The sequence below is a fragment of the Apus apus genome, chromosome 16 (assembly GCF_020740795.1).
Source record: "Apus apus isolate bApuApu2 chromosome 16, bApuApu2.pri.cur, whole genome shotgun sequence".
NCBI classification, from domain to species: domain Eukaryota; kingdom Metazoa; phylum Chordata; class Aves; order Apodiformes; family Apodidae; genus Apus; species Apus apus.
Genome location: NC_067297.1, coordinates 4,231,943 through 4,255,311, shown reverse-complemented (window position 1 = coordinate 4,255,311; position 23,369 = coordinate 4,231,943). Strand labels below are relative to the sequence as shown.

At 51.3% G+C, this 23,369-nt stretch overlaps 2 protein-coding genes across 2 annotated transcripts; both read right to left on the bottom strand.

Moving 5' to 3' along the window:
• Window positions 1-55: 55 nt before the first annotated feature.
• Window positions 56-7,111, bottom strand: UNC119B (unc-119 lipid binding chaperone B). Its single transcript, XM_051633845.1, has 5 exons — window positions 6,881-7,111; window positions 6,163-6,276; window positions 5,541-5,652; window positions 5,139-5,311; window positions 56-4,232 (listed from the first exon to the last, which is right to left on the bottom strand). Exons 1-5 carry the CDS (start codon window positions 7,074-7,076, stop codon window positions 4,120-4,122), a joined length of 708 nt encoding a protein of 235 aa, XP_051489805.1. The 5' UTR covers window positions 7,077-7,111; the 3' UTR covers window positions 56-4,119.
• A 1,558-nt stretch (window positions 7,112-8,669) lies between these two features.
• Window positions 8,670-20,570, bottom strand: MLEC (malectin). Its single transcript, XM_051633843.1, has 5 exons — window positions 20,343-20,570; window positions 16,808-16,986; window positions 15,278-15,454; window positions 15,096-15,153; window positions 8,670-14,364 (listed from the first exon to the last, which is right to left on the bottom strand). Exons 1-5 carry the CDS (start codon window positions 20,539-20,541, stop codon window positions 14,135-14,137), a joined length of 843 nt encoding a protein of 280 aa, XP_051489803.1. The 5' UTR covers window positions 20,542-20,570; the 3' UTR covers window positions 8,670-14,134.
• Window positions 20,571-23,369: the final 2,799 nt, after the last annotated feature.

Below are 23,369 nucleotides of genomic sequence, written 5' to 3'. Positions count from 1 at the left end.
CCCGCGGGCCCCGCCCCCCCGCGCGCGGGCCCCGCCCCCCGAGCGGCAGCGCCGGTGCGAAAAGGGGGTTCCTTTATTTATTGCTGGTGACAAAATAACCTGGGTACAAATACAGCGGCACCCGGCAGCCAGAGAGGGAGCTGGCCAGCCCGGGGCTGAAGGGCAGCGCCAGCCCGGCGGCCACGGCCCCGAGCCCGTGACATGAGGAGCGCCCGGCGGGGCAGCAGGGAGCCCAAAGGCCACACGGTGAGGGAGAGAAACTGTCCTGTGTCAGCGCGGAGAGCCAGGCAGGCGGAGCTGGCGTCTGCTGGTGCTTGTAGTGCCTGTGCTGCGGGGAGAAAGGCGGTGACTCGGCCAGGCAGCCGTCCCTCAGCCGTGTCCTCAGGGTCCAGCTCCGGGGAGAGGGCAGTGTTGGAGTCCGAGGGCTGCACCCCACACCAGGACACTCTGGGAGAGGGTAGGGCACGGTGGCTGGATGGGACAGGGCAGCCGGGCAGAAGGCAAACTCTGGGAAGCAGCTGAAGAGGACATCATGAAGCACAGAGATGAGAAGTAGAGCTACCATGTTTGGACCCTTCTGCTTCATCATCACCACCTCCCTCATTCACTTCTGCCTCCTTAACACTTGTTTTATTCTTCCTGAACACTCAGAAAAGCAGAATAAACATCCTCAAGCACCAGAATGGAGGCTGCTGCTGCTTCTCTGCAGCAAGAGACACTGAAAATCCTAAGGAAAATACACAAAGGAAGACACTTGCTAACAAAAACAGGACAGGGAAAGAGGTACCCAGTCCATGCAACAAGAGATGACCTTCCTTCACAAGGTGCAATATGTATCCCTCAGTCAATCATGGAAATAGCTGTCTGGGAAGCTTGCTTGCATGGATTCAAAGCACTTGCCTCAAAAATGTGAAAAAGAGGTCCTGGTCCTAAAAGGACAAATACTGGAAAGATTTAACAGGAGTTTGTGGGCTTGGTCCCTTTTTTGTTATAACAGAACACAGTAGGATCCATCCCAGCTCTCTTTCCAACTCAGCACATGACCTGAGAGAAGCTGTCTGTGCAGATCCCTCTTCCCTTGCCCACACTTTCAACAACACTGAAAGCATCTCCGTTGTGTTCAGCACCAAGCAAGGATGGAGCATCCACGCCACGAGGATGAGATCCCATTGGAATTTCTTCCTAACTCACTGATACGGGTAGATTTGACCCATGATTAAAGCAGCAGAGCACACAATCCACATTTACCAATGACATCATCCCTGCCACATAGAGACAACACTTTATAAAAAGCATCTAAGAGAAAAGGAATCTTAGGGAAGCGGCCAAAGTGGGGACAGGAGTTTGGAAATCCCTGACTTTTTGGATTACAATCAACTTTTTCAGTGCTGCATTGCCCTCTTGTAAGGCTTGTTTTTTTTTTCCCCCTGCAGCATGCTTTTTGGGCAAAGACCTTCTAATCTAGCAAACAAACTCAGCTAGAAACTGAGGGGTGCTGCCTGCAAGCCTTTCAAATCTGCCTCCAGTTTTTCTTGTTGCTGAAGAGCTGATACATTCACCGATGGGAAAGCAATTGCTTCAAGGCTTTCTCCTCATGACTCCTGGCAGAGGTAAGGCTGGAATCCACCTTCCCGTAAGCACCAGATGCCTGACACTGGGCTGCGTTCTGCCAAGCAGCTGCTAGATGGCACCCGCAGCCCTAAACACACCCCAGCCAAGCAGAGCTGCTCGCCGGCTGCTGCCAAAGGCTCACACAAGCTGTTATTTGCCCATACAGTAATTTCTGTTGCTCATTCTGGCAACAGTATCTTCCTTTTAAGAATCTATGCAGTGACATGGAAAACAGATGGGAATCACTATGCTCTTAAGACAAGCAAGAGCTTGCTTCATACAGAAAATGTGAGAACAGGAATATTTAAAAGGCACCTGGATTTATACTACGTAAATTCAGCTCAATATGCTAAAATTTCCCAGGGAATCACTAGCAGGCTCTTCAGACACTATGCTGAGCATCTCGGAACACTTTAGGATTAAAAACAAACTTCCAGGAAGTTCTGCCTTGGCCCAAACAACTATGTGTTATTCCATCAAAATAAATGCTTCCCACCTCACCATCATGGCACAAGGCCTTCTGACAATCAATGCATGAGACATCTCAAGCTCCACCTTAGCAGCTTTAACTAATTTTGAGATATAAACAAATTTGCCTTTGGAGATGCTGGAGGGGACTGATGGTGGCAGAATTGTCCTTCATTTTTCAACCAGGCAGACCTTGCCCCTCCACATTCCCAAGACATTTGTTGTGGTTGGCTCAAGATTAATGCTCCACCCAGAACAGGTCATTTGTTGTGGTTAATCATAATTAAATATCTTCCCAAGAGCTGGAAATTCTTTCAGGGCTGCCACCCCACATACTCTCACTGCTTGCCCTGATGCCAGCTGATCTTCTATGCCAAAGTTAACATCATTAATCTGTGAGGTAAGGGCAGTGGTTTCTATTGCTGTCTGTGCATGAACTGCCTCCAGGCTGTGATCCCCACTGCACTTTATCTTGCTAAAACATAAACTACACCAAATCTTACTTAATGCAGCAGGTAACCAGCTGTATCCACCAAGGAGCTGGACTGCAACTGTTGCAAGGAACAAGTGGAACCAATACTAGCACATCTCTAGTCTAGACACTACTGGTCAGTGAGGGGGCAGGAAATATGCCAGTCTTGGGAGCCAGTGAAATAAGACAGAAAAAGGTTTTTTTAGCTGAGATTTTGCATGGTCAGGAGCTGGAAAGACATGGGTCTCCCCTTCCCTCTGCATGACGCTATTTCCTATCGCCAGATCCCAAACCCAGCTCTGAAATACACCCTCTGGTCTGGCAGTGACTAACTCAGCAGAACTTCCTAAACCATAAACAAGCAGCTAAGTAGGCAAAGCAGTGAAGGGAGCTCAACTAAAAAACTCTGTCAATTCTCATGCTGTGAGAGTCTCACTCTGTAACAATGAGTGATTTGACCTGGGAAACTTTTAGCTACTAATACCTCAACAGAAAAAAAGCAAATGAGCTGATAATGCCACTGTCTCTTCTTCCAGCACCTCTGACAGATCATTCAGGTGTAAAAGTATAAAGAGATTGAAGCCTAGGAAGCTCTGCTTCCTACACATTTTTTAAAGTGATTTTCCACATTCTGCCTTTTTAGTCTAAGCCCCACTAGACCGATGCCTCTGCTCCACCCCAGCCAGACTGACAATACAGTCAACCTAAAAAGCAATACATTCTCCAGCAAGAGCCAAAATTCCTATATAAAAGGAAGGAGGAGAAATGGGAAATATAGCAAGATTAACTTCAGCTCTAAGGTTGACCACTCAGCTCCAAAATTTGACATTTTGCTCTCATAAGCTCAGAAATACTATCAGACTGACTCAATGACCAACCTGGATAAAGCCACTTTTTTCCCCGTCTTGTATCTCCAGTGAAATCTCTGGCTAGACACACATCAAGCCGTTCTCGGGGGCAGCTCAGGCCCCTGGACGCAGAAGGAAGGTTCCTGCATTGCTTAGAAGTTGAATTAGTCCCTTATTTTATCTTATCTTTCCCCCTGGAGAATATTGAGATGCACCCTAAAAAGCAAGGTCAGCCATACTACAAACTAAATCACTGTGCACTAAAAAGATGATCTATCCAACTGAAGAAGAGATCTGCTCTTTGGGCTTCACTGGCTACCTGAAGGGGGAAAATTTCCTGCTAAGATATAGCCTACCCAAACAATCTGACCTCTTGAAAGAGGGTAGTCACCCAACAGGTGAAACATCAGAGGCACTAAAAGTGCAACCTAACTATAAAGACTGTAACAGCAAGAATTTACTAGCAGTGCCTCTGATCCATGACCTAACCAAGGTACCAGAAGGTGATCAGAAACAGAGAATGAGAGGCAGTATATGTTGAGTGTCAGAAAAGCGTTGCAGGGAGATTTCCTTTGCTGCCATGAGCTGTCGTCTTTGCTTCGTTTTCAGCTTCATGCAAGGAGAAAAGGTTTGGCAAGAAGCCTTGTTGCACGAGACAGCAACTCCAGTCCTCCCCTGGAATGGGTAACAGCATCACAGCATCCAACAGACACAGAATGGTTACTGTCCTCCATTGTAGGCATAGTCGGCCTTGTTGTGCATAATCAACTTGTTGTCCACAAAGTAAAAGCTGTCTGAGCGGGTCTCGTATGGATTTTCAACCATCAGACGGACTGTGGAAGAGAAAGCTCAATTACATTCCAGAGCCTGCCACACTGCACTGGCCAGCACAGAGAGTGGAAAGGACTCTGCCGGGTTTACCAGGCTGGTGGCCTGTCCTCCCCAAGTAAGAGAAGCAAGCCACTCAGCTGAGCATGATCCAAAAGCTCTGGTCTGCCCCACCCTGCTCTTCCTATTCACAGGACAAATGGTGTCAAAAGCAAACAAACAGGGATGGAGTGATCTCACACAAAACAACCTCAGAAACTGTCAGAGCCACCACTAGAGCAGAGCAGCAATCACATCTGTAAGCAGAGAGGTAGCAATTTGCAAATGAAAAAGTGGTGGCACTCCTCACAAGTACACAGGCAGGGTACAAACTCTGCACCTCCTCCTGCACCCAGGCAGCCACATGGGCAAGCCCACATGTTCCTGCTCTATCCATCCCGAGGTCAAACATACCCTGTGCAATGTGTATTTGCAGAGATCTTGGTTGGCTCAAAAACATACCTCTCTGAGAAGAGCCAGCTCTGTTCCAAAGCAGGAGGCTCAGGCCATAACAAGCAAGTGCTGAAAAGAGATTTGTGGCTACCAAGAGAGCCCTTTTTCAGAGTTTTATTATCTTCTGAGATACACTGTTAGGCATCAGGCTTGTCAGCCTTGTGACCCTGATCAGCTCTTGCAGCCTGTGACTTGGCAACACAGGTTGTCTTAGGCTTTCATTTTCAAAGAAGAATTTGCAGCACAAAGCTGTAGTTCAGTCAAGATTACATGCAGCTTAAACAAGGAACCTGTTATCTATCTATTCTTGCCCCCTTCATCCCAGTCACAGCTTCTTTCACAAGTAGAGAGAGGGAGAAAATGAGCATATGCAGACACACAAACAAATATAACTCAGTGTGGGGAAAGGAAACACTTACTAAGGTCTTCTGAGAGCTGAGGGAATTCATAGATGTGTTCACACGTGTTCCTGCTACTGGGGATGCAAAAGCCAAAATCAAAGTCGAAGTTCTTCAGCAAGCGATCTCTGAAGTAATGCCTCTCGATCATCCGGAAGTTTGATACTGGCTTTTCTCCCACTGTGAATTCCACTCTGTATGCAAAAAGCAGGAAAATACAGTTAAAACAAACCTCTCTTCCTATTGGGAAAAACAATGCCTTGGACCCAGGGCTACACAAGAATCCAACAGATATTCCAGACAGACTGGTATTTGTTCTGTAAGATGGGTTCTCTGTAGTCTTGGACTCAGATTTGTTATAAACTGTCAAGCGACACTTTGTAAACACCTGATTCTCCCTTCCTTCTATGAAATCATACTCACGTTGCACCCACAGTCCGAAGTCGGAGAAACGCTGGGGTGAACTGGTAGCGAACAAAGCGGCCTGCACTCGTGTCCAGCTCACTGCTGTCATCTTCATCCTCCTCGTTGTGCTCTACAAAACACAACAGCCCAGAGTCATTCTGCTAACAGTGTACACCTAAGGTGCTAGTGGGTGTATCAGGACAAGCTGGCTATGCCTTGAGTTGAAAGGTGGGACTGAGCTGAAAGGAGTTTAGTAATTGGTCTGAGGCTTATACTGGCACTAAGTAATAAAGATCTGCTAGGGCAGGTGTCCCTGCCTTGGTGGCTCTGGAGCTGAAACCACCCTCAACCTCACAGGATATCCCCCCTTGCAATTGCCAAAGCACGTGAAAGAAACTCTGTACCATAACCAGCCAGCAAAGGAAGATCTGCCATTGATAGTCCTTCCTCATCTCACAATAATCACACTTTTATGACAAGCTTCTCAGCATAGGTAAACTCAGTCCTACGCTTGAAGGAGAGGAATTTAGTCACCAGGACATACTGAAAGACCTTTCTGCTTGGTTTGCACGGGTCCTGCAGTGCAACTTCTCAGCTCCCTGGGTTTCTCTACCCTCCCTCCAATGTTAGCATGACATACCTGAAGCAGATGGCTTTGCAATTTCAAACAGCACTGTTCCAGTTTCAAGGTCCCGGATCTTAAACCTTGTGAAGTCGATGTTGTAAACGTTGTCTTCAGGTTTGCATAAATAATCTAGAAGGGAAAAAAAAAACCAACATAGTAGCATTTTTTTCAAAATATCACTGAGCAATTACCACAGTAACTTCTTGTTTTGCTAACCCCAGACTGTTAACATACATACTGCAAGTTGTTTTGCAGAAGCTTCAGGAAAGCGAGGCAAAATTGAGGCTCCAAGAAACAAAGGCACACTAGGTGCCAGGTAGCACAGCAAGAAAGGGAAGGGACGGGGCCAGAAAAGCAGGGATGAGCAACTCAAGAGTAAAAACAAACAAAGCAAAAAATTAAGAAAACAATGATGATTTAAAAGCAAACAACCAAACAAAAAAACCCCACAACACCCAACAACATCTCAAACTTTCTGGAAGTTGTAACAAAGCTGCCGGCCGCGGCACAGGGCGCTGCGCAGCCCGCCCGGCGCGCACTGCCCGCCCGCCTCCACCGCCGGGGCACCGGCCGCCGGCGCCCACCGGGCCGCTGCAGCCCCGCCGCCCCCGGGGCACGGCCAGCCCGGCCCCGCCGCCCCTCCGCCGCGGCCCGAGGGGGAGGGATGAAGCAGCGCCGGGCCGCGCGCTCCCCCGGGGCCCGCCGAACGCCCCCATCCCCGGCCCGCACTCACTCTCCGTCACCCGGCACAGCCCCAGGACGTGCTCGGGCCGGACCGTCTCCAGCGCCAGCAGCTCGGACTCAGTCCACGGTGGCAACGGCGCCGCGTCGGCCGAACCGCGCCGCCCCCGCAAGCGACTCAGGGCCCCCCCGGTCCCCGGCGGCGGCTTCTTCTCCGGCCCCGCCGCCCTCGCCTTCGAGCCGCTCATCGCCCCGCCGCGCCAAGATGGCCGCCGCCTCCCTCGGTAGCTATGGGAGCGCGGGGCGGGCCGCGGCGGGGCGGGGGCGCTGCCTGGCAACGCGGGGCGGCCCCCGAGCTGCGCCGGGCCCAGCGGCTGGGGCGGGACCGGGCACCGCGGAGCCCCGGGAGGCCCCGGGCACCGAGCACCCACCTGGCCGGCGTCCTCGGGCCGGGGCGGCAGCGCCTCCCTGCCGGGGGTGGAGGCAGCGGGCGGACGGCAGCCGGGCAGAAGCGCTGGGAGTCACCTGGGGAAAAGAAACACAACACCCAGACAAAACCACCCACCCCTGCTGCTGCCCCCGGCGCCGGCAGCACCCCGGAAAGCAGGAGATCAGCCCCGCGCTGCGCAGCAGGGGCACCTGGGTCTCCCGTTAATTAAATCACGGCCAGAATCCCGCAGCGCAGCAGGTTAATTACAGAGAGCAGGTGTCCCCCAGAGAGCCCTGGTCTTTTTAGAGAATGGTGACAGGCACTATTCAGGAAGCAGCCACGAGCCAGCGAGGTATCAGCAAGGGGATGCAATGGAGAGCACACCCCAACTGCTGTCCCTGGGGAGCTGGGACCCTGACCCGGGCAGGGGCAGTGACAGGACTGTGTGCCCCGAGGAGGGATGCCCAAGGAGCACCTGTACCCTGCCCGGCTCTCCCAGCTGTGCCACTGTCACCCCCACCCCGGGCCCCCTGTGAGCACACAGCAGGGGGACAGTGGCAGATGTCAGATGAATCTCCCGACCCTGGCAGGAGGGACTGGGGAGGTCCCATGGGAGCATCACAACGAGGAAAGGACACAATTCTTCCCAGAAGCGGGGCAGCCCACCAGCCTGCAGTAGGCACTGAAGAGCTGCTAAGAGTCACCTCCAGCCATTCAGGGAAGTGGAACAAGAACAAGAAACATTTACATCCTCTTTTCAGACTCCAGCCAACATTCAACAAGCTCAAGATGACTGGAAGCAGATCCAAAGCAGTGCTTAGTAAAGTCTGCTGCTGCTTGTAAGCAGCATGTGCCTGCTACTGCCAACCAAATGCTATTTCAAACAAGCCTGCCCGTGCCAGTGCTCCCAAATCCTCCATGGTGCATCACGTTCAGCCCTCTAGCCTGTGCCCTCAGAAAGACAGACCAAGGATCCAGGCTGTCCAAGGTGCCTTGTCCCCCAAGAGCAGGCACCTAGAGGAGGAAGGTGCCACTTTCTCCGGGCTCCAGCTACAGCCCCTTCTAACCGCCTCTGACGCCATGTCAAGCCGAAATCGGGGCAGCCTGCAAAACCTCACAAGGTAGATAAGATCTCTGGTCTTCCTGATCCGAGCAGCAAGCATCAACAAGGTCCACATCAGCACTTTTAAGAGGATGTTGAACCCTTCAGCTTGCACATAATCACCCAAAACAACCGGCCAGAGAACAGCAGAGCCATGCGGGAAGCAAGCAGCAGCAGGGAGAGGCTCCGGGCTGCAGCCGCGGTGGGATGTTCAGCTGCATCTGGGCACAGGCTGCAGCCCCTGCAGTGCGGGCAGGAAGGCAGAGGGGGCTCCTCCACCGCCAGAAAAGAGGGACCACCTCATCCAAGTGACAATATAGTTTTGTTTATTTTCCTTTAACACACTGCTGGTTAAAACTGCCAGACAGTAGATTTCAGAACATTCCCTCAACCAAGCATCCTGGGGAAATTAAAAAATAAAACCGCTACTGTGTACCAAAAATAAAATAACCCACCCCCACACACATCTTTTCCCCCAAACTAGTCCCTGCAAAGCCAATGCAATCAGAAATAGGCATCTGTGCTTTTCACCCAGGGCCCAAGCTTGCTGCAAAACAAACAGAAAAAATGTCACTGCAAGTTGTTAAAACACAAAGCAATGGACAGTAAAATAAAAAGTCCTCCTGAAAAACTCTTTGTACTGGCAGCAAGTACAGATGGAGATTTCCCCCCACACTGTTTAGCCTTTACAGACAACTTAGACCTGCAGCGTACAGTAGTCTGTGACACGCCCTTAATGCAAGCAGCACAGGTCACTTCCACACATCCCAGCACTAAGGAGTACTGGGACCATCTGCCAATGCTAAAAGCTGCTACAACCATGGGATTCAAACATCACTGTCACCTGCCCAGCAACTTGCAGTTCTAGCTACTGCCTCCTGGCACAAAGCACAAATCCTTCCTCTGCTCTGGGACTGCTTCACTAACCTGGCTGTTTCTCAAGGGGGAAAGCCCTAAGCACACAAAAACCCCATAGAAACCATGACAAAAAATCAAGACCCCCCACTTGGCAGCAAGTTTCCAGACGCAGCTCCACTCAAGTGCCCTAGCTGAGGAGCTGTTAAGTGTGACAGAACAGCCATTGTAGCAGAGGCAAGCACACCCGCACTGCATGTGACTGGGAACAACTCCGGGGCAGAGATCCCACATTTCCTAGGTTCACACTCTCCCCAGTCAAACTGGTTCAAGCTGTACTTCGCCCCTTGCCTTGAAATCTCCATCACACAAACTCTTTAGCTGAGACCTTTGATGTTTGCAAAAGATTATTCACATTTTCTAATCATCCAGCACTGTTGCTAGGAGGGAGAAAAGCACTTCTGTCTTGTTGATTATTTTTTCCCTTTTTTTTCTTTTTTTTTAATAGAGCACTTTTTGGGGAAAAAAAAATCAAAACCTATCCATAACTTGCAGTAGTGTTCCACTGATCAGCCTGGGGACAGTGCCACAACATCCCTCCCCCTCCCACATCTTCCCCCCAACCTAGTCTCCAAAAATAGTATTTAATATACAGCAATAAACTCTGAGCAAGCCAGAGTCCCGGAAGACATGGACCTGCTTTCACCTCTCCCATCCAGCCCAGCACCACTTCCCTGTGGGTGCTACTATACTCCTGGGACAAATCCATTTGGGATCCAAGGTGAAACACACGAGCCCCAGCCCCGCTGGGCAGCGTGTGAAGCAGGGGTGTAGCACAGGAGGCCTGTTAATGGAATCACGTCTCTGAGCCTTCACAGCTCCAGCCTGGTGTTGTGTTTGTGCCATCAAGAATACTTGTCTGAGCCTATTTGAGACTAGCCAGTGAGGACAGACTGGTGGAACCAGGCTGATGTTCAAAAAAGCATCCTTGAATTGTATTAGACTTTGGCATTTGTTGTGGAGATGCAGAAGAGCCAGTAGGTAAATTATCTCACTGCTGGCCCAGCTCCCACTTCTCTTGGATTCTCAGCAAGGATATTTCCCTCCCTGCCACGTAAGTGCAAGAAGCAGACAGATCTCTCCCACATTGGAGCACCAAACACAGCCTGAAACACTTGGTGCTTCACAGCTGTTCAGAATCTGTCTCACATCAAGGGCTGAAGCTGCTCTGCTGGTCCTCTCCCCCCTCCTGCTGTTTTCTGTCCAAGACAGGCCTGTTCAGCCCAGGCTTTGTTTCTGTGACTGTTGCAATCCCATTTCGATTTATAAGGAAGACCAAGCAACAAAGCACAGGTTTCTCCTCCCTGATCAGACCTAAAAGGTGTGGGGCAAGCCCTTGGTGAGTTGGGGGGCAGGACCCCCCAGGCCACACACTGCACACAGAAGCTGTAAACATCACACAGCTACTAGGACCCAGCCATGACTCATTCAGCTCTGAACTGCAGACACACAGGCACCAGACTGTCTGGAAGTTCTTCATTCTGCCTTTGGGAGATTTCTGGGGGGGGACTGGACCTGAAGGAGCTCTTCCAGTTCTTCTATGCCCTGCTGGGCCTTTTTCCCATTGGTCTCCAGGGCTGGAACCAAAGATACTTGCTCAAAGTTCAGCTTTGACCTCCAGAGCTGGCATCCAGGGACAGTGATACAGTCCCCAGTTGATCACAAGGGCAGGGAATGCCTGTCCCTTGGGGAAAAAGAAAAACAATTCTGAAGCTCCTTAAAAAAAAAGAAGCTTCTTCAAATAAGACTTTTATTCAAAGCCTATGAGGAAGGCACCAAAAAGAGACAGGAATTAATTTGGCTTACTGCCACCTGGGACACTCAAAAGGGTCAGAGCTGTTGTTTTAGTCACACACACACACAGAAGGGGAAAATGGCTTGGCTAAAAGGTACAGAAAGGAGGAGCTGATGAGGGGGTAATTAAAATAGGTTTTGGAACCACTACCCTGAGGCTGGATCCAGGCCCAAAACAAGATCAATGGTGTAATCTTCCTTTTATGAAGTGGGAGCTTTAATAAATTGCCTTATCTTCCCTCTCTGCACAACTGCTCCATGAATCAAGCCAGGGTCTGCTCTGACCCAGCTCCCCATAGGCTGCACAGGGACACACACCTCATCTGCCTGCTGCTGGCTGCATACACCAAAGCACAAACAGGCTGCCTCTGCTCTCTGTTAAACACTGTCTTGGATATTTCCCCAAAAACCTGTGCTGGAAAGCTACAGCCAACCCAAACTCTCCCTGGTCATGACCAGGTACCTCATTACACCCATCTAGCTGGCTTGCAGATGCTAGACAGATGACAAGGGGGCCAGCCTGAATATGCAACTTCCAGTGAGGTGCTAACTCCTTATCCCTTAACATCCTCTGGTGTTCTCACATACTTTGTTTGAAGGGTCCTTCCAAGGCAAACCTGGATCAACATGGAAAACTGTTCATAGCACCATGACAGGGTCAGGAACCCCTCAACCACCAGCTTTGTAGTGACAGAGATGCATAAAAACAGAGCCAAAACAACTAAACTGTAACCACAAAGGAGGAACTATTCCTCCTCCCTATTCTTATTCAAATAAGACCAATCCATCTGAACCCAACAACTGGAACACAACAGATGACACCCTGCACTGCTTTGCTTTAGGGTGGATAATGGCACCAAATGGGTGGCCTGGCTGCCAGGAGAAGCAGGGGTAAACTATCCTAGAAGTCTTGCCTCCAACATCTAAATGCACACCCTTTTTCTCATGCTATCCAAGGTGCAGAGATTACTGGGTGAGCCACAAGAAGCCGAGTGATTCCTTGCTCCAAGGATGCTCAAATAAAAGGCCTGGAGGAAAACGGCTCCTGACAGAGAAGCCTACTTTCAAGCTCAGGTTTTTGCTTAACAAATCAGCAGTTTATGCTTCTCAAAACTGATAAGATCTAAATGTCTCTATGCTCCAGTTAAAGCAATCCCAAAAATACTGGAGAATCTCTGCAGGCACTGCCACCAAACAAAACAGAGCTCGTTTTATAAGAGTTTTTTAAGTACTAGGATTTTAACAGCAGCTAAAAGATGAAGGAGACAACTTCAAGCTCACCACCTTTTCATCCTAAGGTTTGTTCTTAAGATCTGCTTCCCCTCCTTCTGGTGTGGCTGGGGCCCTCTTGTTTCTCACAAACTGGCTGTTACCACTCATGGAACTGGAGCGGAGGTAATTAAGGTCCTACTTTTTAGCTCACAGAATTGAGGTCAGGCCTATAGCAGTGATGTATGTGATCAGAGAGGTGAGGCTCAGTGCCACTGCTGCAGAGAGCAGTGCTTTGTCACCTGCCTCCAGCCCCTGTTCTGGAGCTGAGGAGCTGACAGCTCCTTTCACAGCTTGAAGGTTTGGAGAAAGTGAAGGCTTCAGCTTTTTGGGCAGAGTAGAAAGGCTGTTCCTTCAATTTCCTTTCCAGAAACTAGGGAATTCTCCTGATCTTTTTCAGACAGGCAGAGCCACTGCAAGGGATCAAACACAAAAACAACCACTTGGAAAACTTGGGCCCAGGGACCAGCAGCTCTGGATCAGCAGGCACAGTGAGGGCTTTTGCTCTGCTCAGCCTGTCAGGCTGGCATGGGCTCTGCCTGTGGAAACAGAAACCTCCTGCAGAAATACCCCTGGGGAAAGAGGATGACCTTGTCTCCAGCATTCTGCTCACTTCCAGATCTCTGGAGGACAACAAACCACCTTACTCTACCATACTGACATGATGGACATCTGCCTCTTCACCACAGTGCCTTGACACCCAAAAGGCTGAGCTAACTGCAGACACCAACCAACTCCACTGCACTTCCCATTGCTGGCAGGCCTGGATCCTGCAACAGGGAAGAAGAGCTCACAGGGAGCATCCACTCTGTTCTACAGCACAGGTTGTTCACATTCCCAGTGCAGGGAGGGAAGCTAACCATTGGGAAAGCCAAAGAACAAGTCCAGAATCATCTAATTCTCAGCTTCTTCCAAAGGAGAGGTCACTTGCTACAAAGGGCAAAACAAGGAACTGGGCTTAACATTATACCTTTGAAAAGGAGATCAAAGGAAACAAAAGCCATAATCAATACAGAAAACAAGTGCATCTGATCAGATGCTAACAACATCAGCCTTTCACAGGCTACAGCAGAATCCCTCTGCAATGGATCCAACATTACAATTGCCAAACTAGGAAAGTCTCTCCCAACTGGTGCAGCAAATCAGGCCAGATAAATGCCTCTGCTCCTGGCACAGCTGGCACTCTTAGGAGGGGAAAGTCTCCACAGAGGCTGAGCAGCTAGCTGGAGTCTTGGTATCTTTATGCAGCAAGTACCACACATTGTGTTGCACACATTCAGGGAGATGCAGAGCCAGGCTCCATCCTCCATAGTCATTAGTCACCCAATGGCACCACAACACCTCCAAGCTCCTGGACAAAATGTGTACCCAGGCCTGTTTTTAGGAGCTGGTTCCCTGCTTAAGGAACTGTATTCCATCCAGCAAAGGCAGAGATCTTGCAGCACATGACTTTCTCTCAGTGTGGGATATGGCCCAGGACTGCTAACATCAGCTTCCAACAGCCCCATACACTGAGAGCCAGGACTCAGTTTACTCTTGGATGCCCCAGGGAGGACTGGAGGCTGCACATGGTGCGAAGGGGAAGGCAAGGGCCTCGCTGCTTGCTGGCAGGGGGAAGGTAAGCTCCCTCTTACCTGGACCTGCTATTCATTTCAAATGAATCATCTTTCTTTTTTTTTTTTTCTTTTTTTTTTTTTTCCTTAAATTATGAACATAATGGAGAAATTGAAAGCAACTGTGTTTGGTCCAACTCCTTCCCTCCCAGCCCCTTGGCTGATGCTCTGTGGGGCTTGCTCTCACAATCGGCAGAGGCAGAAGAGGGTAGGAATGAAGACACCAAAGGCCACCAATATAGGAAACATGAGGCTGCTGTTGTCCGAGGCATAGGGGTTTGGTGTGCGTGGGCCTGACTGAACCCGGTTCTTATTTGCCTGTTTTTTAACACTGGAGCCATCATCATATTCATCTTCATCATCATCTTCCTCTTTTTTCTCCAGACCCGGGTGCGGCTGCAGCTTTGGAACATCTGTTGGATGAGACAAAAGGTTGCAAGGAAGCAGGATGTAACCTGGGTAATCACCCAAGCCACTCCATCCCTCTCTCCCAGGTCTGACATGTGCACCAGCAACAGGGCACCTGACACCTGATCAACACCATGGCCAGAGCACCCCAGGAAACAGGAGCAGCCTGGCCACAAGTAAAGCAAATTGATGCTTTGGTCAGAGAGGGGACCTGAACCTCCCTTGTTCAGGAGCTAGAGGGGCTCTAACTCCAGCACACAGGGTGATGAAAGAGCAAGGACTTTACTAGCACTCCCCACTGCTATCCAAAGGAACTACCTTGTCCTCGAGCTGAGGAGGCAAAACAAAGCTCCAGGTAACAAACACTTAACTACTAGCTAAAAGATCTCTATGAAGTACTTGTCTCTAGGGCTGCTGCTCACATCCAAGGCCAGAGGGAATTTATCTATAGCTTGTAGCTGTAGCTAAAAGCTAAGATGGACCAGACATGTTCCCTTCTTCTCTACCTGTATGCAGGAAGTCCTGAATCAAACTGATTTTTCTTATTCCAAAAATAATGCAACTTCATGCACTTGGAGGAGTAGGAGGACACTACACACCTACTTCACTCTGTGGGAACTTGCTGAGAAAGAATTTTGGCAGAGGTGGGTCAGCAAAAGCTATGATCTCATGGTCTGAGAAGCAACAGGCTGCTCTCCAAGGGGGAAGAGCCTTCTGGCTCAAAAACTGTGCTTACCTTCCACTGTTCCTTGCAAGATGTATAGGGCACAGATTTTTGGATTGTCATAGTAGCCCTAGAGAAAGCAAAGAAGGAACTCAGTGCTGCAGCTCTGAGACAAGAAATATTCCCCTCACCTCTCCTCCCCCAGCACACAGCTGCATCACATGGCTGGGGAAGAAGGGGAAGAAGTGCATTACCTTTACAAACTCAATGTGGAGCTTCCCTGTGAATGTGGAGACCTCTCCCTGGACACTCAGTTTCCCCTTTTTGATACTCATGGGAATGATTTCATCATGAGCTGTGCTGTGTCCAACTCTGTCAAAAATGTCCAAGTCCTTCACCACCACGTGGCCATTCAAGCGAACATCAAACACCTTCAGGGTGGAAGAAACGTCAGTGTGTCAGAACAGATTCAAGCATGTGACAGTTGAAAGGGGAACAGAACAGGAAAGGTCTCTGTTATGAACCCAGGACCAGAAAGCATCGCAGCAGGCACTGTCCCACCACACACACTGCACTCCCTTGGGAAGGATTCAAAGTCCAAAAGCAGCCAAGTAAAGACACTGAAGCATTAATATTGCTTTCAAATACCCCAAAATCTGACTTCAGCTTTTAAAATAACCCCTACATCTGCTGTTCAGAACTGGGGACAGCACAATTTTATTCTGGTTTACTCATACTTTTCTTTCACAGCTTTCTTCCACCTGCTGGCCGAAGAGCTGCTCCTGCCACCCCAGGGTGGCTGTGGCACACCACACCCTAGGGAGTTCAGCCATTTCTAACTAAGAGCCTGCAGCAGAGAAGAGGAAACAAGCTGGTGAGGTACACAGGGTTTGAAGGAGGTAAAATGTTGAACTGCTAACCACATCTGTGAATTCAGAGTGAAAGTCCTCCTCAGGCTGTAATGACTCAAACTTCACTCAGCACCTGGGAAATCCCAGCAGAACCACATGAAAGAAGAGGAACCAAGGATGCCTCAGCCCTTCAGTTTAATCTGAGGCTGCTTTTTGCATCCATTCTGTAAGCCAGCTCCACCAGTTCTGCTCCCTGAAATACTTCACTGGCAGGAAGGCAGCACAGTGCTTAAGGAGCAGGGCTCTAAAGAAGTCAATGGAATCAGAGGAAAGCCAGACTAAAACACTTCTCCCCCAATTTATCACAGGGCTTTGAGTTCTTTGTGATTCTGCTTCCACATCTGTACATGAGGGATTTCAGAAATGGACAAGGATTATTCTTCTCTAAAGAGCAGTAAAGAGGGCTGAATTTAACTCTGTGCTTTCAGGATCAGTTTGAACCAGTAGCAAGTCTTATTACATTTGTAAAAATTGTTTTGAGTAGGTTACTTAACCCAGATCACTTCCCTGATTCAATCTGTACAACACTTCCTCCAGCACAAGCATGCTGTGAGACAGGGAACAAGCATTCAGGAAAAAGACAAAAGCACTTCTCAAAGCCAGCCCAGCCTAAACAGATCATAAAATTCTAGTGCTAGTTATGTTTAGCTGCACATTTGCTTGAATACTTTGTAATGCAATTTTCCAGGCCAACTGTGTATCTGGAAGAGAGCTCGAAGTGTCAGAGCCCATGGGAGCTCCAGGAACAAAGTTAAGCACTAGTGCCCTGCTTCACTCCCTTCTCCAGCATGCAAAGCAGCAGAGGCAACCTGGACATGAACAGGCTTAGCCAGGAACTCGCATCAAAGAGACAAGCAAGGAGTTGCTGCTTACCTTCTGTTGTGACTGTGCAAAATAGACCTCTGCAAACTTCAACACCAGCACATAGTCACCCTCCTCTTTGATGGGAACTTCATAGCCAAAGGTTTCCTCATTGTAGCGCTCAGTCTGGTACAGAATCTGATCCTCCGCGTTGGACCGCAAGATCGGCAGCTTCATCCCGTAGTCAGAAGCTGGGTTTCAAGCAGAAAGCAGAGGAAGGGTTAATTTCTGAGGCACACGGAAGAGACACTTCAGGTGCTTAACCCCCTAAGTGGCACTTAGGCCCTGATCAGACCTGACTCCTTTCCTTGCTCTGACCAGGAGGAGGCACTACTGGAGCAGAAGCAGAGGCAGCCAAAGCCCCAGAACCCAAGTCCTGTAGAAAACCGGGTCTGCACCTGATGCAGCCTAAGACACAGTAAACTCACTCGCACGGTTTCAGAAAAAAGAGTCTGTTTCACAAACAGGGCACAGAGTGAAAGGGTTTGGCCGTTGACTCCTGCTTCAAAGATGAAAAACACCAAGAAAATTTTTACATTTTCAAATTACAAACTCTCTGAGTACAAAACCAAACAGTGTGGGACTGACTTGACTCATTCATTCAACAGATTTGAACTTTGCCATTGATGGCATCGGGCTATAGAGACTCACCCTCCTCAAATGAAAACCTGGGGAATGGCAGAAGGATGAAAAGCATTTGACATATTACAAAACCCTTTCTTCTCACCACAGCCACACAATACCTGCTAGCTTGAAGACAGGAAGAAGGAAGCAAGAAAGATACACAAGGGTCTCAAGAGCATCAGCAGCTCCATCAGCTGCTGTTCTCACAATCACCCAGCTGAAATGGGCACTGTTTGCAGGCATCTGAACAGCCCCCTGGGAAGGGCCCAAACAACATTCCCAAACAGGACAACACCTGAGAAAAAAACAGAAATCATAAAATTTTGCCTCTTCTCAGTCATTGTTTCACTACCTCTACAGCAGCCCCTCAGAACATCTTGACTTGACATTTTATTGCATCAGGTTTACTGTACAAATGCAATCTGATGCCTCCAGAGCTCTGAACCAAGGAACTCTCCAGCTAGGCTGGAGCAGGAGGGAAGACTGTGGCCAGCATCTTCCCACTGGCACTGCAGTCTGGAGAAGTTGATCCAGGCAAAGTTCTTTGCTGACATTTGCCACTTCCACCCCCATTTCCATGGGAACAGACACTGCATTGGCCAAGACAAAGCAAGAACTAACCCGGCGCACGTTGCCAAAGATGGAGCCAATGCAAACGAGCTAGGGGAAATTAATGCCACTGCTTAGGCTCCTGTTTCACACACAGATATTAAGGCAATCTTCTGCTTCTCTTTACCACTCAAATCCAGGTGCAAAGGCTAAAGACTCTAATCACCAGAAATACAGAGGGTGAAAAGTTTAACCTGTCCTCCCACACAAATATTTCTGGCCAGTTACAGATGACAATGACAGCAAACCCAGGACTCCATGGAAGTCAGCTCCTCTTAGAGGAAAACTTGCATATAAAGAAAGGTCTTTAATAGCCAAGAAGGTAATGTGAGAGGGAGATCTGTCACCTGCTGACATAGGTGTAGAAGTGAACTTGATTTCATGGAGCACTGAGAGGCAGCTCACCCAGAGATGAGCACTGTGCATTAAGATGTGACTCAAGCCTGTTTGGCACCTGGCTATTCTGTAATTGCCATCAGCACATTTTGTCCTTTAGGGCACAGCACCTGAACTGAGGCTTGGGGGGGGAAAAAAAAAAAAAAGTTTTAATTTGCCCAACAGCAGTACAGCCCAGAAACACTATCCCTAGGTCATTTCCTCCCAGTCAGCCACATATTTCTGCTGTAGACATTACATGCCTGTCTACACAGAGGGGAGCCCAGAGTAAAGCGTAACAATGGTGCAATAAAAAGCCATTGATGGAAAAGCAGCTGAGAGCTCAAAGGGGTAAAGTCTCCTCTGCTGTGCCTGGCACTGCTGGCTGAAGCAGGATTACTGGAACAGCCTGCTGTTCAGAGGAGACACCACAGGCTTTCCCCAAAGGAAAAACATGTCGCAGTATACTCAAAAAAAGACCCTTTTTTCTCCTTAGCTCAAAAATAAATTGTTCAAGTCTACAAGGACATTGTCCTTCAAGTCACACATGAGAGGTCTGTGAAGGGAAGCTGACCTACAGCAATCACTGCACCTTGTGTGACAGGGGTACCCACTTCCATGGAGGTGAAAAACACCTAACAAACAGCAATAATATTTAAATGTGACACCCTCTGTATCCATTGTGCCCAAATGGCTCTCCATTCCAGATGGCACTCACACAGGCTGAGCAATGGCAGTAGTAGCTGAATGGCACAAGACAATCCTCACCATCCTACATAGAAATAGTGAAGGTTAGACAGAAAAGTTAACAGACCACTCATCTCTGCCCTCCACCACTTGCTTGTAACTGACAGGAGTAGCTCAGCAGAGCTCACTTTTCAGTGTCTGCAAAGCAACTAAGTTTTGGTACACCAATTATCAGAAACAGGCAAAATTCATACAACCCAAGTGCTTCAATGAAAGCAGGAAAAGGCAACCTAAGTGCAGGTGTACCGTTAGTTCTCCATCCTGCCTCACTGGCAGACAGAACCTTTGATTTAGTAGTTATAGCACCTGATCATATCCTATCTGCCTCTACTTCTGCTTCTGTCCCTGCCCTGCTCCTCTGCCAGGACTGGAGCAGACCAGCCTGCTCCGTCTTCCTCCTGCCCAGCCCCAGCACCGGGGCTCCCTGCAACCGCCTCTCCCTGCTGGGACCGGGCTGCCGGTCACGGGAATCACGGGAATCACAGGAATCACACCGCACGGGGAGCGATTCCGCTGCGCAGAGCAGGCAAAGCGTGTCCTCACGTCACGGAGAGCACGGCAGCCTGGGCTTCAAACTGGCAGATCTTGCTGTGGAAACTGGGGTCTTCCAACGGAAAACGGGAAAAGAGGAGCCAGGCGGCTGCATGCGGCCGGTTTGGCAGCCTGACCGCTCCCGTCGCCTTTCCAGCCGAAATTCCACGCCAAACCCTGGAGGAGCGACTTTCCCTCCGGCATTACACAACCCCGCAGCCCGAGGCCGGGAAAACCCGCCCGGAGCCCGCAGGGCTCGTCCTGCCGCCACCGGGGCCCAGGGCCCGCTCCGCCGCGGGGACGGGGCTGCAGCCCCCGGCGGGGGGACGGCTGTGGCCAGGGTCCCGCAGGTGACAAGTGCCGCGCGGGGGGCTGGGCCGGCGCTCCCCGCGGGCCCTCACTGTCCCCCGGGAGGCTGAGGGAGAGGAGATCTCGCCTGCGGGCCTGCCCGGGCCGCCGCAGCCCTGCGGGGAGACCCGCGGACCGTTGGCGGCGGGGCTGGCGGAGGCGGGACAGCGCCAGGGAGACGCGGGTCCCGGACCCCCGCCGACACGGGCGGGCCCCGCCGACCCCGACGGAGCTGAGAGGGCCCCGGGGGCGTCCACCCCGGCAAACCCCCGGCGGGCCGACCGCGCGGCACCGGCGTGTCCTCCGCCCTCACCTCGGCCCACGCGGCCCTCCAGCGGGTCCTTGCGGAAGTGGATGCCGTTCACGTCCACATGGGCATCGCCGCCTGCATTGACGGCCCAGATGACGCTGTCGGCGAGGCCGCCCGCCGCGCCCCGCAGCAGCAGCAGCAGGAGCAGGAGCAGCGAGGGCGGCAGCAGCAGCGGCGCCCCGCGCGCCCCGGCGCCCACCATCTCGGGCTCCCGGCGCCGCGCCCGCCCCTTCCTGCCGCCGCCAGGGGGCAGCCCACCCCGCTGCCGGGGCGGGGCGCGCCTCAGCCAATCGGCGCGCCGGAAAGCGAATATTAATTATCTCCCCGCCTGCCATTAGGCACCCGTGGCCCTTCATCTGCATATTCATAACGCGCCGAGCCAATGGGCGGCGGGAGCGGCTGAGCAGGCTCGGTTGAGAGGCGAGGGGACGGCGGAGCGCTGCGGCGCGAGGCGTGTCGGCGGGAGCGGGTCCCCGCCAGCCGGGAGTGCCCGGGGCCGGTACCACCCGCTCGGGGGGGGGAGCGAGGACAGAAACCGGCTGCCCCAGGACGGAGCAGCGGGGAGGGACGGGACTTCCCGCCGCGCCTGCAGAGCGGGGACGCAGCCCGGCGAGCAGCCTCCGCGCCGGAGAGAACAGCCCCGCCCCCCCCGCTGCCCGGCCAATCAGAGAGCTCCAGCGCGGCCGGTACGCAAAGCACTGTGGGAAGGCGGCGGGAAGCGGGAAGGCCGCCGGGTTGCCGGGGCAACGGGCAGCGCTGCTGCAGCACCGGGGCGAGCGGCTCCGGGACCGGGCCGGGCCGGGCCGGGCCGGGCCGGGCGGGAGGGGCAGGTCGGGCACGGCGCGGCTTTCGGGGGAGCGGCTGGGAGTGGAGCCATCGGAGTGGGAGCGCCGCTGCCACGGGGGACGGCGCCTCGCTACATCCCCGTCGTTTTGTGTCCGCCGCGCTCTGAACAGCAGCTCCCGGTACCGATTCCCAGCCTTATCAAAACCCGCTGTTTCCCGTTCGACCCTGCCGTAGCGTACGGGAGAAGGCAGCTACCGGCCTGCCCGGTAAGGGGTGAGACAGTGACTGCAGCAGCTTCGGACCACAATAATCTGCTCGAACAGTAAAACAGCCAACGAAAGAGGCAGGCTGGGAGGGAACCCTCACACTGCCGGGGCTTCACGCTGTGCTGCATTGTACAGGAGTACAAAAGATCCTGGTTTGTTGTGTTTTGTTTTTTTTTTTCTGGAGGACCCTGGTGAGGTCTTGGGAGTGCTGGAGTGAGATACCACAAAATGGAGATGGATGAAACTCACTCACTACGAGGGGGGGAGGAAATAACTTAATGTTTGCCTCCATGTGTGCCCTTCTGTCTCATGCTGGTGTTCCTCAAAGCCTCAGGTGGCAGCCAAGCCTTGTGTCTGCACTTCAGTCACCAACTGCATTAGCAGGGGCTGTTCCTAAGTACCAATGATGCTTTCTTTGGTAAAGGCCTCTTAACCAGACACAGCCTTGGAGAAGTGATGGGCCATTAACCACCCTGCTTCTTGACCTTCTCTGCCCAGGTTAGAATGGCCCCAGAGCACGTCCCTGCTCACATCGTGGTATAACCAAGCCAGGGCAGATGTGGCATTGCTGTGTTCCCACACCAGCAGTGCTGCCAGGAAGGGCTTCCTGAAGCTGCATGGTGGCTTAGGGAACCACATTCAGAAAAGCAGTGTGAAACACACACACTTAGCACCTCTCCAGATTAAACCACCTCATGCTGGTTCCTGGCGAATGGTCTCAGTGTTACAGAGCCCAGCCCTGGCAGCAACTGATCAAATCCAGACTAATCTCCCATACCCCTGCTGTGTTTGTGACCTATTGGGTGTCCCCCAGGTTCAGTTAGCAAAGGAGTGCAAGCAGCCATGGCCAGAACAATGCTGTCCAGTTGGCAAGGCTGAGGGAGGCCTCGTTAGAGCTCATTTGTACTGATTCCAGATGATCCTCCCTAATCTGTCAAGATTTCTCAGCTTAAACTGAGATGTGCTTGGGTCAGAAGCACAACTTCAAAGCACATAAACAATTTGTGTGTCACCAGGTTATGGCCGTGAGTTACAGAAGTGAAGTGTGAAGAGGAACAGTGTGAATCATCCACAGGCCAAAGAGACTGCAGGGTTGATGCTATGAACAGCAATGTCTGTGAGTGAAAATCCTTGTATTTCTAGTCCAGAGACCCACCAGGGCAGCAAAGGTCCTGCTGAGGGCCACAAACAGCCCTTTGAGTGTCCAAGTGGGCTGAGGCAACTGGCTCCATTGGCTGTGGGTCAGCAGAGCCCTCACAGGTCTCACACACACACAAAATGGCAGCAGTGAGCTGCCCATGAGCAGGAATTCAGACATGAAGGGATTTGATAGCTAACATTTAGGTATAACCAAGACAGGTCCCTCAGCCAAAGTGGCCTCTTTGGCCCCAGACATGTATAAGGGCAGCTGGGACCTAACCCTGCTCATCCCCTGCTGTGGGAGTATCACCAGGGGCTCTCGTGGCTGTGCCAAGACTGGGGTTCCTGTCAAGGGCTCCTGGGACTCCTGCACATCTCACAGCAAAACACCAGCAACTCTTCATTGAAAATAAAGGGTTTCCTTGAAGAGTTCCCCTCCTCGAACAGAGGGCACAACCCCTCTTTTTCCCCTCTGTCTGAGGACTTGGCCTTTCTAGCAGGCAACACACCAAGCACTTTTGTACCTCCTCTGCCTCCCTAGTCAAAGTATCTTCTAATAAGTACCCTGGATGATTATTTCTCAAGAATCAGCAGCCCATCGTGAAGCAAGAGGGATTAACTGAGCTGCAGTGAGTGAGGAGGGATAGTGGCTGTGCTCATCTGTGTGCAGAAGGAGCACTCCCCTGGCTCATGGTCTGGCCACAGCTGCTGGCAGAGGATGGCAGATGAGCTGCGATGGCCTGTGTCCATCGTGTCCTACACTGCTGCCCCTGGATCACTGAATTGTCACCAACAACTTGATGCCAGCTTGTGCTCCAGATGCCAAAGGCTCTGTGTC